At 41.6% G+C, this 16,367-nt stretch overlaps 1 protein-coding gene across 2 annotated transcripts in view; it reads left to right on the plus strand.

The window, feature by feature from the left end:
• Positions 1-53: 53 nt before the first annotated feature.
• Positions 54-16,367, plus strand: part of fig4a (FIG4 phosphoinositide 5-phosphatase a) — a 49,478-nt gene continuing 33,164 nt past the window's right edge. The window contains exons 1-10 of one of the 2 annotated variants that reach the window (XM_070986771.1): positions 54-302; positions 445-556; positions 2,349-2,447; positions 3,857-3,980; positions 7,637-7,793; positions 8,961-9,011; positions 9,689-9,852; positions 10,971-11,099; positions 13,285-13,385; positions 13,985-14,147. In XM_070986771.1, coding sequence (XP_070842872.1) covers positions 494-556; positions 2,349-2,447; positions 3,857-3,980; positions 7,637-7,793; positions 8,961-9,011; positions 9,689-9,852; positions 10,971-11,099; positions 13,285-13,385; positions 13,985-14,147 — 1,051 coding nt within the window. In that variant the 5' untranslated portion in view covers positions 54-302; positions 445-493. Of the gene's footprint in view, positions 303-444; positions 557-2,348; positions 2,448-3,856; positions 3,981-7,636; positions 7,794-8,960; positions 9,012-9,688; positions 9,853-10,970; positions 11,100-13,284; positions 13,386-13,984; positions 14,148-16,367 lie in introns of those variants that run through there. The other variant, XM_070986772.1, reaches the window with a different exon arrangement.

Raw genomic sequence — 16,367 nt, forward strand, 5'->3', positions numbered from 1 at the left:
AGGACACACAATAGACTAAGCATCTATTATGAATCGCATTTTCAAAGCTTCGAGCTTTTTGACCCTGCGAGGCACCGTAGCGGTTGACACTCAAGTCAAGTCGAGTAGTCATGACAGTCACCTGACTACAACAAATTTATGTTGAGTCCTTCTATATGCTATCCGTAAATACTTTGGCAGATTACAGACACGTTTAATTCATTAAAATCTTTCACAGAAATTGGTTTGCCTGCCAGAGGACATGCATATTGTCATCCCTGGGGATGATTTGTGGCTAACGCAGCTAGCTAGCTAAATTGATGGTGAGTAGCGTTTCTGAACTTAAACAAGGAAATGATCAGGGCCAAAATAAGATGCACACACAGTGACTATAATGACGTACCTCTGATGAGTTGTATGGTGTCAAATAATGCATGTACGTATTGTGTTTCGCACGCTTTGCAGCTCCTCTCTTGTCTCATCTGGATCGTGACTGGAGAATACAGGGTTAAAAATGCCTCAGTCAGCGGGTATCATCAGTGGGATCCAAAGGATGGTTCTATATGAAACCAGAGCCGTAAGTCTGCTATGATCTTAGTGCATTTTTGACCCCTGTCTTAGCATCACTCCCAAATCTTCTGATCAGTCTGTTCATAAGTTACACCTGCAAGTAGCACCAGTTTTGCCTCTAATGTACACAAGTGGGGGGTTAGGAACTACCCAGTACAACCAGTATTTCCTAGCTCCAATGGAAGTGCCTTGCTATGGCACAGCTGTTTATTGTCAGCAGACAATGTTGAGTCCACATTTTCCAGCTAGTCGCTGACATTCACTAGTCCATCTCTGACAGCCCATATCCATCACTTGTTTAAAGGATTTATCGCTCCTGCTGAAATGTGCTCTCAAGTGATGGATTTCCTGATCTTAATGATGTAAGAAAGCCATCTATAATCTGTGATTTCAACGTAAAAAAAAGTTCAGACATAAACATAAGGCGGGATTGTGTTAATACCTCAGCAAACACTAGATGGCAGTAAAAGCGTGTTTGTGATGATTTGTTACTCCAGGTGTACCCCAGTCTACTGACTACTTACATATATGAATTTGTATTATAGTCGTCTAGACAGTTAGAATAATTTCATTTTGTCAGACAAAATTACCTCTGAATATAAGTTTGAATAATATGTGCGTGTGTTGTGAGGCAGGACGACATCTGTCATAGTTGAGTTATTGCAATCTCTTATTGAACCCCTGTCAGCCCATTTTACTGAGCAGTGAATAAACTGACTGTCTAACTATTGTGGACAAAGAAGGCTCCATCAAATACTTGGACATGTGGAACAGGACAAAATGGCCCTAATGATTGCGGACTGTCCCGATACAAGGTGTTCCAATAAAACACTCTTCAGTGGACAGAAAATCTTAAGATATCTCGCCAGCCAGTGTGAGAAGAATAACGTGTGGAAAGAGGAAGTCATACAAAGAAGACACAAATCTTACCAAAGAACATGTTAGAACGAAGCCTCATGGTCAAATACGTGCTGCGCTTACGTGTACCACAGGGACTGTAGCTACTCTAAGTCCAGTGTTTATTTTCATATGTGATTATATGAAACACGGCACGGTGCTGCAGCAGGTCGTGCGCGTGCCTCACAGCAAGAAGGTCGCCGGTTCGATCCCCGGGTCGGGCAGAGCCTTTCTGTGTGAAGTTTGCATGTTCTTCCCGTGCATGCGTGGGTTCTCTCTGGGCACTCCGGCTTCCTCCCACAGACCAAAAACATGCTCATTAGGTTAATTGGTGACTCTAAATTGTCCTTAGGTGTGAGAGCGAGCGTGAATGATTGTGTGTCTATATATATGTTGCCCTGCAATCGACTGGCGACCAGTTCAGGGTGTACCCCGCCTTTCGCCCAATGACAGCTGGGATAGGCTCCAGCCCCCCCACAACCCTGAAAGGAATAGTCGGGTATAGACAATGGATGGATGGGTGGATTATATGAAATATATGTCGGCCTGGATTATTTTTGTGTGTAATTTCAGAGGTTTATGATACATCCAGTTTCCATTTCTGCTTGGGTGGTTCATTGTGGAGAGAAATATAGGAAATAATTGCCCAAGAAAGTGAGACTGTAACAATGGAACTGTACTGTAGAAAGCTGGCTTGTAATAATGCAGACTGTGTACGTCTACTGACATTTGAAACATGTCTTCTCTAATACACATTCTACTGTGTCACCTCAAAATTGATTATGGAAACTCTAATCACAAGAAAGCTTTTTGCGCTGAGGACAAGTACCCACAAAATGTTATGTAATCACACAAGTAAATGTGCATTCATACTTCAAACTACATGTATGTTTTGTCTCCAGAGGTACTTTTTGGTTGGGACCAATCAGGCACAGACCAAACACCGAGTCCTGAAGATTGACCGCACAGAACCCAAGGACCTGGTCATAATCGACGATAAGGTAAGTGCAGAGTTTCCACCAGAGTTAGTACAGTGCTAATATATATGCTTATGTAATACAGTACAGCATGCTTGGGGTAAAATTGTACAATCACTCAGCCTGTCCCTAGTGTATTGTGGATGACAGCTCAGCTGATGAGTGCTGAGCACACCTCCTTTTCTTCCCCACTGCTCATTACCAGGATCTATGAGCTGGGAGTTGATTTGTTTGTTCATGTTGTGGGTGATTATGATTATGATGTGTTTGTTATTATGAAGCATCCATGACTAAATATCCATCACCCCACGCTCTCATTCCTTCTGATATTATACTGACCTCAGGAAACCGTGTTTGTTTTTCCTTTGATTGGCATAGTGGAGTATTTTATAAACAGGGTGTGGAAGAAGTGGAGGTGAGCAGGTTTAAAGCTGGAGACACAGCCTCATGTTTCACTTCCTGTCAGTTCATAGGTGCGATAAGGACAGCTGGCATGGCACACATAATGAAATAATAGGCTGCACAGAACCTCTTTATACTTCTGAGATGAGAGCATACAATGAGCTCAAGAACCTAGATAATTTCTATTAACTCTTTTTGAGTTATTGAAACTTGCAGAGGAATAAATGAAGAAATTCCATCCATCCATTTTCTATACCGCCTATCCCTTTCGGGGTTGCGGGGGGGCTGGAGCCTATCCCAGCTGTCAACGGGCGAGAGGCGGGGTACACCCTGGACCGGTCGGCAGTCGATCGCAGGGCAAGACAAACAACCATTCACGCTCACACTCACACCTAAGGACAATTTAGAGTCACCAATTAACCTAATGAGCATGTTTTTGGTCTGTGGGAGGAAGCCGGAGTACCCGGAGAGAACCTACGCATACACGCGAAGAACATGCAAACTTCGCACAGAAAGGCCCCGCTCGGGCATCGAACTGGCAACCTTCTTGCTGTGAGGCGCGCGCACTACCTGCTGCTCCACCGTGCCACCCTAAATGAAGAAATTCAAATACAAAAACATAAAAACTGCAGCTCATATTGCACATTACTGCATTTTTCTGTTGCGTCTATTGTGCAAAATCCTAATTGTGTATATGGATGAAGAAGTTCCCTTTGCACTTGAGTGCAAAGGTCGTTGTTTAGATTTTTTTGTAATTACCGAATAATGAATACTGCGTTCTTTGTTTATCTATTACAGTATTGCTGAAAGAATTTAGATAACAGCTAATCTGTCTTTGTCTTAATTGCCTCACTGAGAATCAATCCAAGCCCTTTTGTAGAAAATTTGGGCTAATTAATTAAACAAGGCTTGCCGTTATTGCACAGAAAATAATTGTACTGTGCAAGTCTTACCGGCTCTGTCTTCGGCTCATAAGCAGCAACTTTTTGTTTAAGAAAGAAATACATCATTGTGTCATCATTTGTCTGCAGCATGTGTACAACCAGCAAGAGGTTCGGGAGTTACTGGGCCGCCTGGACCTGGGCAACCGGACCAAGATTGGCCAGAAGGGTTCCTCGGGCCTGTCCAGGGCTGTGTCAGCCTTTGGCATTGTGGGTGAGTACAATCCCCCCACTTTGTTCGTTGGCGTAGCAGCAAGCATTGTGGGGCACGATGATGGCAACATGTACCTCATCTCCAAAGCATTAGTTCTCCAGCTGTGCGCATTGACCTGGTTTGACATATTGAGAGCAGAAGATAGAAAAACATAAAATAAAAGGAACACCTGGCAGTATAATGTAATTCACTTCAATATAGCCCCAGTACTGCTACTACTACCTTTGGGAAGCTTATAATGTTCAATTTTCAGCTTTCAAATAATGAGCGTCAGTGGTGTATTCAGAAGCAGCAAGAAGCTTTTCCGCGTTTTTATTACTTTGTCTCTTCTCTGGTAGAAAATCAGGTCAAAGGAAACTGTAGTAATGTTGTTTGGGAGACTTTCCTGTGACTGTAGCAATGATATACACTGAAGGTTTTTGTGTAACTGATCACATGTGTAGCTGACTCTGTATATCCTTGGTTTGCATCCCAGTTGGTCATTGGTGTTACAGAGCTGTGAGTTTCATGTGGACGCTGCATGATCAGTCCTCAAGTCCTGACCTACATTTCAGATTACACACATTTTAAGACACGCAGCAGAAGATCCTGACCCTGATTGGTGATTTAATCAGGATATGTCATTATTGATCCCAGATGACTTCCCCTTAATGCCTGTTTCTTTGTATGCAGGATGCTGGACCGTTTGTCATATGTTTGTGAGACAGCAATTGGAGACACTTTGGATTTTGGTTTATTTTTATATGAATTGCTCCTTAAAATGTGGAATCCAATCTGTATGTAGTATTTTTTTTCAAGTTCAACAAAATAAACAATCCAGTTCCAAACCATTTTGATGAGCCACAATCAAATGAAACCAAACCTTGATCTCAACAAACCAACTTTCTTTCAAACATGTTGCTACCCATGACTGTGGCCGATTAAACGCTCAGCGCTAATAAATGCTCTGAACTTTTACTTCCAAACCAATTCACTAACAGATTACAAGCGTGTAGCCATGCTAGCAGCTCTATCAGGCTACACTTGGGCATAGTGATGCTTTGAGCAAAATGCTAACATGCTCACAATAACAATGCTACCACGCGGATGTTTACCAGGTACTATGTTTACTATGTTCCATCCACTAGTTCTTGAGATATGACTGGCCGACTGACTGACTGACTGACTGACTGACTGACTGACTGACTGACTGACTGACTGACTGACTGACTGACTGACCGACCGACCGGCTGACTGACTGACTGACTGACTGACCGACTGACCGACTGACCGACTGACTGACTGACTGACTGACCGACCGACTGACTGACTGACTGACCGACCGACTGACTGACCGACCGACCGACTGACTGACTGACTGACTGACTGACTGACAGTGCCATTCATTGAGCCACACCATTAGTGTGGCTAAAAATATGTGTGTGGGTGCTTGCGTGTGCCACTGTATACATTTCCATCTCTGGCAAAGAAAGCTCTGAGCAGTTGTTCGACTAATGTTTTCTAGGCCCTTTCAAGGCATAATAGTAACACATCTAAGATAATTCAGCGCTGTCGAGGCTGTGGATGGGTCGGTCGGGCTGACACAGACAGATTGTGACTTTGACGTCTGCTGGAATAAATGAGATGCTTTTTTCCACTGTGCCCTAATGTCACCTTTGTGCACAAGCCACTACTTGCCCAAGTCAGTGTGTTAAATGGAAAGTAGGGTACAGTGTATTCCTAGAGCCCACTTGCCTGGGACATTTCTTTATTACTGTATATAATGAGTACCATTATTGTAAGTATATTTCTATTCTCTTTCATTTGCCAGTTTTGTCAGTCTGACCCGTTGCAAGCATGAGGAAACAGAATGAGTTTACGTAGGAATTGTTGGTCTTCAACGCCACAAGTGAAAGAATATGAGTGGGCTGTGGAAGTATAATTTGCTCTCTTACAAGGCTGTAGCTCACAAGTTAAGTTAATTGTCATTGTGCTGTGAAAAATTCCTCCTACCTGCAAATTTGGATACATTAGCGGATTACTTACTATAAATCCTTCAGATGAATGCCCAATAACCACTCTCAGTCTCAACTTAAGTCAGTGTCTCGCGGAGCCTGCAAAGGAGGGGTCCTTTACAAATTTGGGTAGAATAATGAGAGTTTTTTGTCAGTGAAGCCACAGAAACATATAATAACATGCTAAAAGCCATATATATATATATATATATATATATATATATATATATATATATATATATAGAGAGAGAGAGAGAGAGAGAGAGAGAGAGAGAGAGAGAGAGAGAGATATTTTTTTTTAACAATGTTGGGGGTGGCACGGTGGCGCAGCAGGCAGTATGCGTGCCTCACAGCAAGAAGGTTGCCAGTTCGATCCCTGGGTCGGGCAGGGCCTCTCTGTGTGAAGCTTGCATGTTCTTCCCGTGCATGCGTGGGTTCTCTCCGGGCACTCCGGCTTCCTCCCACAAACCAAAAAACATGCTCATTAGGTTGATTGGTGACTCTAAAATTGTCCTTAGGCGTGAGTGTGAGTGTGAATGGTTGTGTGTCTGTGTATGTTGCTCTGGCGACCGGCTAAGGGTGTACCCCGCCCCCCCCCCCCCCCCCCCGAAACCCCAAAAAGGGATAGTCGGAACAATGTTTTTATTTTATTTTGCATTACTCATTACAGTGCAGGTAAGGTACAAAGGCAATATGTATCCTGTATATCACTGCTGGTGCTACTTCGGAACTTCAGTTTTTATTTACCACCACTTGTTGCAGTGGAGTGCTTGCGGTCCATTAGAAGCATAAACTATACATCAAAAATACTGCGTTGACCGAATTTTGCAAATATGGAGACTGAAATATTTCATTTATGGCACTGATTACGAGCTCATCAAACTAACTAAGTTGTTTATGTAATAGGTCGATTATGTATCCATCTATCTGCATCATTGTGATTGCGCCTGCATTTGTAGCATTCTCTTTGTTATGTGGAAGGTCAGCATAATATGAACCTGATCACCCTCATTAGTCACCTTACAGCACAACAGTACCGGGGCGTGTGTGATCATAAGTAGTCCAAATGTGCAAGGGCTTCTTATTCTGTTGCACAATTGGGTCTGAGACACAACTCATCTGTCAACAGATTAGTTTTAGCAGTAATATATTGAAGGCATTGATAAGGCGGCTATTACTAATAATATTCAGCCAGACAGATAAAAAACACATAGAGACATCATCCACAACCATCTATTATGTATCATCTATTATGTGTCACAGATGAAAAAATAGCTCATCAAAAGCTGAAAACAAATCATTGGCTGTGTTGCGTGATGCTTTCTGGGTCAGATTTTAATTATGTAAGACTGAATGGATTGCAGTGTATAGGTAATATAGCAAAGTATGATACACAAACACTCATGTTCCACCTCCACAAATGGAGTTGTTGACTTGTTCCTATTGTCAAAGCTGCAGCTGATTTGCAGGCAGCAGACAGCTTGACCTACAAATCTACTTGCACGGAGGCTTTTTTTCCCTGACCCTCAGCGCGGTCATGTGAAAAACTCAGGTTATGTCAGAGATAAGGTGAAAAGAAAGCAGAAAGTTCCTTGAAGGAAAATCGCTTTTGAGTAGTTTATTCCAAAAGATCTTAAATTTCACATTTTTTTTTCTCCGCAGGGTTTGTCCGTTTCCTCGAGGGCTACTATATTGTGTTGATCACCAAGCGTAGAAAGATGGCCGACATCGGCGGCCACTCCATTTACAAAATTGAAGACACCAGCTTGATCTACATCCCCAATGACTCGGTCAGGGTTACACACCCTGATGAAGCAAGGTACTATGGCATTCTATTTAGGAGTCATGCAGTGTTGCTACTTGCAGCATACAGTCATGCTTTAATTTAACATGTTTGTATGTGTGCATGTCTCTTGCAAATATGAACTGTTGCCCACTTTCAGAAATGCACCCACCTCTATGTTAATCTGATGGTTATTTAACACGTTGTTCTGGTGTCTGAATAAGCCCAACTCTTACATAAAAGTTGCAACCAACCTGACCCAGTAACATTTCCATGACACTTTCAACAAAGCACAAGTCTGAAGTCAGTGCCATCAGATTAACATGAAAGCGGCAGCAGCAGCAAAAGGTACGACTTGCTGAAAGAGAGATTAGACGCGTGCTTTGTAATGTTACCATCTTCTAAGATCTGTGATAAATGTGCCAATCATCATATTTTATGCACAAAGAAAAATCAAATCAGTTTAATGTTAAGAGATTCTTGCCTGTCTATGAGAACAGTTTTTCCCCTTGAGGTACAACTAGGGCAAAGGAGATTTAAAAAAAAAAAAAAAACATAACCTCAACTGAGTAATGATCAAACCAGCAGTCTCTTACATTTTTAGTTTTTCTTCATGCTGACTCTCTTGCACCTGGTGCCAAATATGACACGAGCATGAGGGGGTTTCCTTTCTGTAATCTGTGCAGTCATGTCTGAATAAAGCCACAAGAAACATGAACACAGTAGCTTGTAGTCATAGCTTGTATGTCTGAATGATAAAAAGCCATCACTCTGACAGATAGATGAAGCCAGTGAAGTATTCCGTGTCTGAAAAGAGCTCTTGACTCTCTGTCCGCTGAACTGAATCAGCGTGGAAAATAAAAATTTAGTTAGAATTCCAGCAGAATGTCAGTTACACATTTATGAACACAAAAGTAAAAAGCGTGAAATAAATGCTAATTCATTCGGACGGCTTGGATAACAAAAGCAAACGGAAAGTAAAATAAGCATGAATTCATATACTGTTCCAATTTGGTTTAGATTATTTCACAGCATTATCCTTGATCAATAATGCATCATATTCACATTAATAATTCAAAAAGAAATATGGCACAATTGTACAGAATCATGTTTGCACTTCTGAATAGATTCCCTATCTAGATGACTTTACTGTGATGCTTGTTTCAGACGTGTGTTGGACTGACGGAGTTTTTGCTCTCCTAGATATGTGCGGATCTTTCAGAACGTGGACCTATCCAGCAACTTCTACTTCAGGTAAGACAGTCCAAATTCTCTCTCAGAAAAAGAAGAAAAAAACATGGTCTCAGTGTCGTTTTTCACTGAATTAATACTTTGCAAATGATATATCTGTTAAAGCCGTAAGAGTTAGGGTTTTACAAGAATTGCAGCTCAAAGTGCTTTACCAGAAAGAAATCACATGCACCAAGTGAGTGCTTTACACACAAGAGACAGAATGGACATAAAAACAGCTAAAAAATGAATGTTTAAAAAAAAAAAAAGATGGAGAATAATAAACGAAGTGCAGCCGTGCGTAAGCGTGAGGCAAAGCACAAAAGTTTCAGACCTGTATCAGGAACCATAGCTAGTTAGTTAAATGCTAAAGAGATAAGTTTTTAGCTTTCTTTTGAAAATATTCAGCGAGCTGGCTTCCCTGATATCTGTAGTTAGTGTCTTCCAGAGCTTTTGGGCGTAATGTACAAAGGGAAAATATCTTAATTTTTCACGTATCCTATTGTACATGTGTATGTAATCTAATAAAAGCCAGCACTTCTTCATCAGTCTTGTCTGACATGAAGTATACTTTACGTTTTCAATGGTACAACAAAATTGTTTGTGACTATCTATTTCGGTAGTTTGACCTCATCTGAAATTCATTTTGGGACTGTACAGGCTGTCCCTGTTTCAAATTATACTACCATTGTGCCCTGCAGCTACAGCTATGACCTGAGCCATTCGCTGCAGTACAACCTGACTTTGCTGCAGAGGCCTTTTGAACTGTGGACATCACCAGAGTCCTCCTCTGAGGAAGAGGTACAAACACAGAGCAAGCAGGACAGCTTCGACATCTTTGAAGATGAGGGTTTGCCTACACAAGGTAAGTGGAAGTTAATGAATGGCCCTTGCTGTGTATTCCTTTCATTTGTTCTGTTGGCTGGAGAAGAACTTGGAAGACCACTGGTGGGAGGTGGAGCATGGCTTAATTAAAAGCAATAAAAGGTATTAGCTTAAATGAGACTAATTTTCTGCCTGTCTGTCCGACAGCTATTTTATTTACTCTGAAATTAATATTATAAATTAATTTAAAGTTGGATGTGTTTAAGTATGTGATTTAAACTACACAGGAGCTTGAAGTCCACACAAGTGATAAGCTGAGCTACTAAAAATCTGCTAAAGCTAGTTACCTTAGCTAAGCTAGTTTTTTTTGTCTATCGTGATTGGATGTAGCTACTGCCTCATTTAGCAAAGCTACAGTGTGCTTAGTTATGAGGAATAACTTAATGAATTACCACAATTCCAGCTCATCAACATTTATATTTGTCAATTACAATAAGGGCTAATAATTAAGTAAATAGCCTAGCCATGGTATCTGCTAGCGTTTTCCTGATGACATTAGCTAGCTCTCTTTAGCTGCATGCTTGGCTGTTGCTGTGGGGTTTTTCCGTCTTTTTTGTCATTACTGAAAATTTAAAAAGCTGTTTTCACAGCCTTCAATTCTTCATATAGTAAAACAGATATCAAAAAAAGTCAGACTAGGTTTCCTTTTTACCAAATAAGTGGCGTCATTTAAGATGCTGTGCTGTGTTTTTGCCTTTGTAAAGAATAAGCCTCTTCACATAATAACGAAGATAATTTCAGTGTAATTGTTGTTTTAGAAATAGGAAAGTCACTGATGTGTTTTTCAACATCAGAAGTGTCAATTATCTGTTCTACTGCAGGTCTGCCTGTTTTGTCGAAGTCATTGAGCTACATTGAAAATCCATTGAAAATAACTTCCCTTGGCTGATGTGTTCTGTCATTTATGACATGTATTTTGATACGAGATTAATCCCAGATACAGCATCTTAATACGAATGTTTCTCAATACACTCTTGTTTGACAGACTGTGTTGCCTCATCTTTTTTCTTTTTGTTGTTTCCTAACTGATAATTTAATCTGAGTCTGACCCAGTAAAATGATCCAGAGGTTTTATGTGTTCCTGCTCTTCCGCCACAGTGGTTTACGGCATCCAGAACGAACCGTACTACAAGTACGTGTGGAACGGAAAGCTGCTGGAACGAGTCAAGGACATAGTGCATCATGACTGGCTCATGTATATAATCCACGGCTTTTGTGGCCAGTCCAGTATCCTTTTGCCGTTGTCGAGTTGTATTTGTGCATGATGGAATTGTTTGCCTGTCTGACTATGTGTCGGCACCGTCCACTTGTTGCCTTGGGTTTAAAAGAAACTTTGAAAATGTGCCCATTAAAAGATTTTCCCATAGAAACTGCATAGTACCTTGTTGGAGCGTCTGTCTGCATTGACTTATTTGATCGATCACACACTCATAGAAGACGCAATTGCATCTCTCACAGTTTTTTTCTTTTTCTGCACTCCTCGTCATCTCTCAGCCTCAGGATCACTAGGAGCACTGTGCGTGGCCTCTGCCAGAGCACGTGGATTACACTGTGAGTGAGAGTGTGTGATTCACCACAAAACTGCAGAAGCAATTGGTCTTTGTTTTAGGCAATTAAGCAGTGCTTATAAGGTATGCAAACACTTGTGCCACTTGTGTAATCTCTCCATCTGTTATCTGCAGGGAAGACACAGCATCATTGCTCATATTAAATCTGATAAGCTTCACGGTTTTTCTTTTTGGATTGAAGACAAATCACGTGTTTGCACATACACATATTCTTTTGTTTGTCTTTTCGCTTCAGTGCTACCGTAGCTTCTGCTTAGAAGTTCTGATTAGAAACAAGCGGCATATTGAGATTTGAATTAGACTCTACATGAATGATTTCTTCTGGATTTTTTTGAGAAGCTTTTTTAGGATTGATGCATGGGTTACTGCTGCAGAGGGGCTTTGGGCTGACTCAAGCTGAGTAAACAGTCTGATTTATTGTGGTGAAAGTCTGCCTTAGGTTCACGTTTCAGATTTCAGTCATTTACCATCAAGTCTCCTTTGCATAAATCATGTTTAGCAGTGTAAAATAGTTGCCTCTTTGCCTTTCAGTCAAAAAAAGTTAGCTTTTTATTTATTTCAACAGTAATTTATTTTTCATGAATTGATATTTATACGTCAACTTTTGTGGAGCCAATAAGCTAAGGTGCTCTTTCCAGCCAGTACTGGTATCAACACAGTTGTGTCAGTGCTCTGCCACAGTGACATAGTGTGAGCACTTTGGAATTTAGTCAATTCCTGGAAACTGTTTAGCCTTCAGTACTGTTTTTTCTGAGCACATGAGAGGATGGATTGATGCAATAAGAGAGGATTCAGCGATAAAATAGCGAGTAAATGCTGAAATTTGTAGCAGATACGCAAGCAGGCAGGACAAAAAAGCTTATTTGGAGGAAACAGAAGAAGAACTTTTGTACGATTCTTCAGTTTTTTTCCCATAATGTTCATATGGTAGATGTGATTTGGATCTTTGCAATGTTTTGTATTAAATTCATAGGTCATGACATATCACTAGACACAACAGATGTAAAGGAAAATGCTAAATACTTCAAAACAGTTAGATTTTAAGAGTTATAAGTGTAGTTAGTGAAATGGTTAGTCTACAAAAATAGAAAATAATAGTTTATTTGATTGCTTCATATTGCATAGCTCAAGATTTCACTTGGCTAATGGAGCATGTTTTTCAGCAAGTAACATATTTCATTTAATTTGCTACACACCTGCACCACAACATCTCCATCACCTTAGTATTAAACCAACAAGCACGATTTAGCAATAGCTAAAACCCTATACGTGCATGCATCGACACGTTCATGCATTCACGTATACACGACCTCACATGGCATGAAGGCATTGTCCTTTGGCTCATGACCAACCTTTCCACAAAATCGTATGCAAGTCTGTAAATTTATTTGGAGTTATGGGCCTTTGTGTAATAGGCCACTTCCATTAGCATTCCCCCTTTTGGCAAATTGGCATGAATACAAACACACACTTGACCTCCGTGCCGAATGTCAGCCTCCTAGGTTGAAAACTGTGGCCACAAAAGGGTGGGGGTATTTTTGTGGCCAGGCTGCCTGACAGAGCGAGCTATAGAGCTACTGGTCCCAACTAAAAATGCCTCTTTTTCCTTCACTTACATGTACTTTTTAGTACATGAGGGATGATAATAATGATGTCAGTAATATTAATGAATAATCATTTCTGAATGAGTGTGCTTAGGGTGGAAAGTACAAGAGGATGACAAACAAGACAAATTTAGAATTATACATTAAGAACTTTGATGAATGTGAATATTGTATTTGCAAACAGGGGATTGTGTGATGTTAGCGCTGTGGTGTTATTCCTCCTTTACCCGCCAACTCCAGAGCTTCTGATCTACGGCCGGCCGGTTCACATCACCCTCATTGCCAGGCGCTCCAGCAAATTTGCCGGGACCCGCTTCCTTAAAAGAGGAGCCAACTGCGAGGTACAGCAGTTGCCGAGGCAACAGGGAAGAATAGATAGTGGAGACAGGGCTGAGGGCCACCGGGATGATTGAGATGACTCAGATTGATCACAGGGGGTTAATTTGACCCACTGCCTCTTCCTTGACTATGCATGAGTGTGTGTGGGTGTGTGGTGGCAGGAGAGAGGAATTAAAGGAACCACCATAGATTTCATCTTTCAACATTAAATTAAGTTGGACACAGTTTTCACAGTTTCCTGCTATGATGGCCAAAGGAGGAACTACTTGTCATTGTAGTAGACTGTCTGATTGGCCTTTGTCACAGCAGACAGGAAAAGAGCAGGTGAAATAAATATTGTGAATTATGGCTCTGTTCCATTCAGGTGTATCAGTAAGCCATGTCAGTGAGCCAGCATGCACAGTGGCAGACCCATGAAGCTAGTGAAGCTGAAGCGAGTGCAGCCCTTATTCTTGTGCATGTTGATCTTGATCGTGTCCATCTGCTGATAAAGGTCATGTGATACGATGGAAAGCTCCAGAGCAGCTACTAAATGGACCTCGTGGTGAGATTTTCTGCTCAACCTTGTTCCTGATTCTTTGTGTTTTTCGGTCGTTTCCAGGGAGATGTGGCGAATGAGGTTGAGACCGAGCAGATCGTCCACGACGCCTCAGTTATGTCTTTCACAGCAGGAAGTTACTCGTCATACGTCCAGGTGCGAGGCTCAGTCCCGCTCTACTGGTCCCAGGACATTTCCACCATGATGCCAAAACCCCCAATACGATGTAAGACTCCTGATAACCAACTATCTTTCCAAAGTTGTTTTTTACAAGATATCAAACATCTTTTGATATATTGTTCAATAAGAACTAGAGGGACACTCTCTGCCAAGGCCAAGAGTCCTTACAACCAACAAACCAGACCGAAAAAATAACCTTAGTAGAGGTAAAAAACGTATCATGGCTTGGGTTATTAATGGCCTTTTTGCTACTTAAGGTGCCCAACATCTACTTTATAATGGAAAAGGTAGATGGTTGGCTGCCCAGGCCTTGCTGGAACATCTTTCTTCTATCCGCTTTACCCATGCATAAAGACCTGTAACAAATGAAAGATACTAATGTGTCCTCAGTGAGTGGTTAGGTATTCAGTACCACAGTGGGTGTTTAACTATTTATGTTTATAATGCTCAATGTATTCATTCTTACAGCTGTCGAGGACCAGAAATAACCTTGTAGGGACGAGGGAAGAATGTAATTGGAAAAACTGCATTAAAATAAGAGAGTGGCTTTATACCAGGGCCATTCTTCTCAACACCGATAGGACACATAGGAAACTAAATATGAAATAGGTGAAGGCAGGACGCCCCCCTCTTGGTTCTCATCTTCGTATCCATTCTCTTGTCTTATTATGAGCAGGATAAAAACACAAAACCAGAGGGCCGGAGAGAGGTGATCAGGTCCCAGAGGATGATGACATTGGAAAGACTGCTGTGTGTGTTTCTAGTGTGTGTATGTAAACAGGAAGACATATTGGTGCTTTTGTACAATGCCTGTATCAAATTATAATACACAGCTCGCACCCCCCCCTTGCCCTTTAATTCATCCTCAGATGACATTTTCTTGTGTGAGATAGAGACACTGAGCGTGTCCCTAAGATCCCTCTGTGTATCAGCTTACCTCATCACCCTGCTCCCACTTTGATCCTTAAAGACAGTCCTTATCTGACATTTCCCAAATGTTGCCCGATTCTTGCACCATCAGTTTGTGTTTCACTGTGTTAAACTACACGTACACAACATGTAGTTTGACACAGTTTGCCCTTGGCATTGGTCTACTGGGTTCACGTTAGTTCAACATTTCAGGAACTCTTGGGTGAAATTTGTGTTTTTCATTTGTTGGTTTTATGATGGTGCCATTCTCTTTACATTAATCAGTCAAAATGTCTTTTGTCTTCCAACTGTGTCGATGGAGGACATGTTTTCATGTAACTTTCACGTCTTGGTTGTTGGATGTTTGAGTGAGAGACCAAACAAACATCCACCATGGAAAAGTGCACCACTGGCAGTTTTCAGGATAGATGACTGCAGCACATTAAACAGGTTAAAGAAATAGTTTGACATTCTGGAAAGACCTCTCATTTGCTTTCTTGCTGAGAGTTAGATGAGATGAAATATGAAGCTTCAGCCAGCAGCCAGTTAGCTTAGCTTAGCAAAAAGACAGGCATGTCTGTCATGTTAATTAGTAAGCTTTGGAGGTGCTGGTGTACAAGGATAGCTGCTTCCCCTGTTAGCAAAGCTAACTGGCTGCTAGCAGCAGATTCATGAAGTATTCAATATAGAGACACAAGAGTAAGAAAGGGCAAGATTTCCCTGTTATGTTAAAAACTAACCTACGATTGTACTTTTGGTCGGTTTATATGGTGGTGTGGACCTTCCTGTTCAACACCGCACTGCTAACAAAACACTGTCTGCCCATGGCTACAGTTTCACTGAAAGTTTGCTTTGAGTTTTGGTCTGTTCACGCCCCAGCCGGTGGGCCGCTGTCAATCAAACACATACAGTGACACTCACTCAGAGAACTTTTTGTTCCCTTTCAATAATGAATTTGACATTATTTGAATGTGTCAGATCAGTTGGCTCACGTTCTAACGGACATTTTTAACACCTCATTGCATCACACCCCCACCATGGTCCCATCATGTTTCAAGTCTGCCACCATCATCCCAGTGCCAAAGAAACCTCAGACCACAACACTTCCAACCCGTCGCACGCACTCCCATCATGATGAAGTGCTTTGAGAGGCTGGTAAAGGAGCATATCATCTCCAGACCCCCCCCCACATTTGACCCCTTCCAGTTTGCCTACCGGCCTAACCGCTCCACCGAGGACGCCATCTCCTCTCCTCTCCGCCTGAGCCTCGCTCACCTGGAGCAAAAAAACACTTGTGTGTGGATGCTGTTTCTGGACTTCTGGACAGCATTCAACACCATCATTCCACAGCATCTGG

The sequence above is a fragment of the Chaetodon trifascialis genome, chromosome 19 (genome assembly GCF_039877785.1).
Source record: "Chaetodon trifascialis isolate fChaTrf1 chromosome 19, fChaTrf1.hap1, whole genome shotgun sequence".
In the NCBI taxonomy this organism is placed as follows: Eukaryota; Metazoa; Chordata; class Actinopteri; order Chaetodontiformes; family Chaetodontidae; genus Chaetodon; species Chaetodon trifascialis.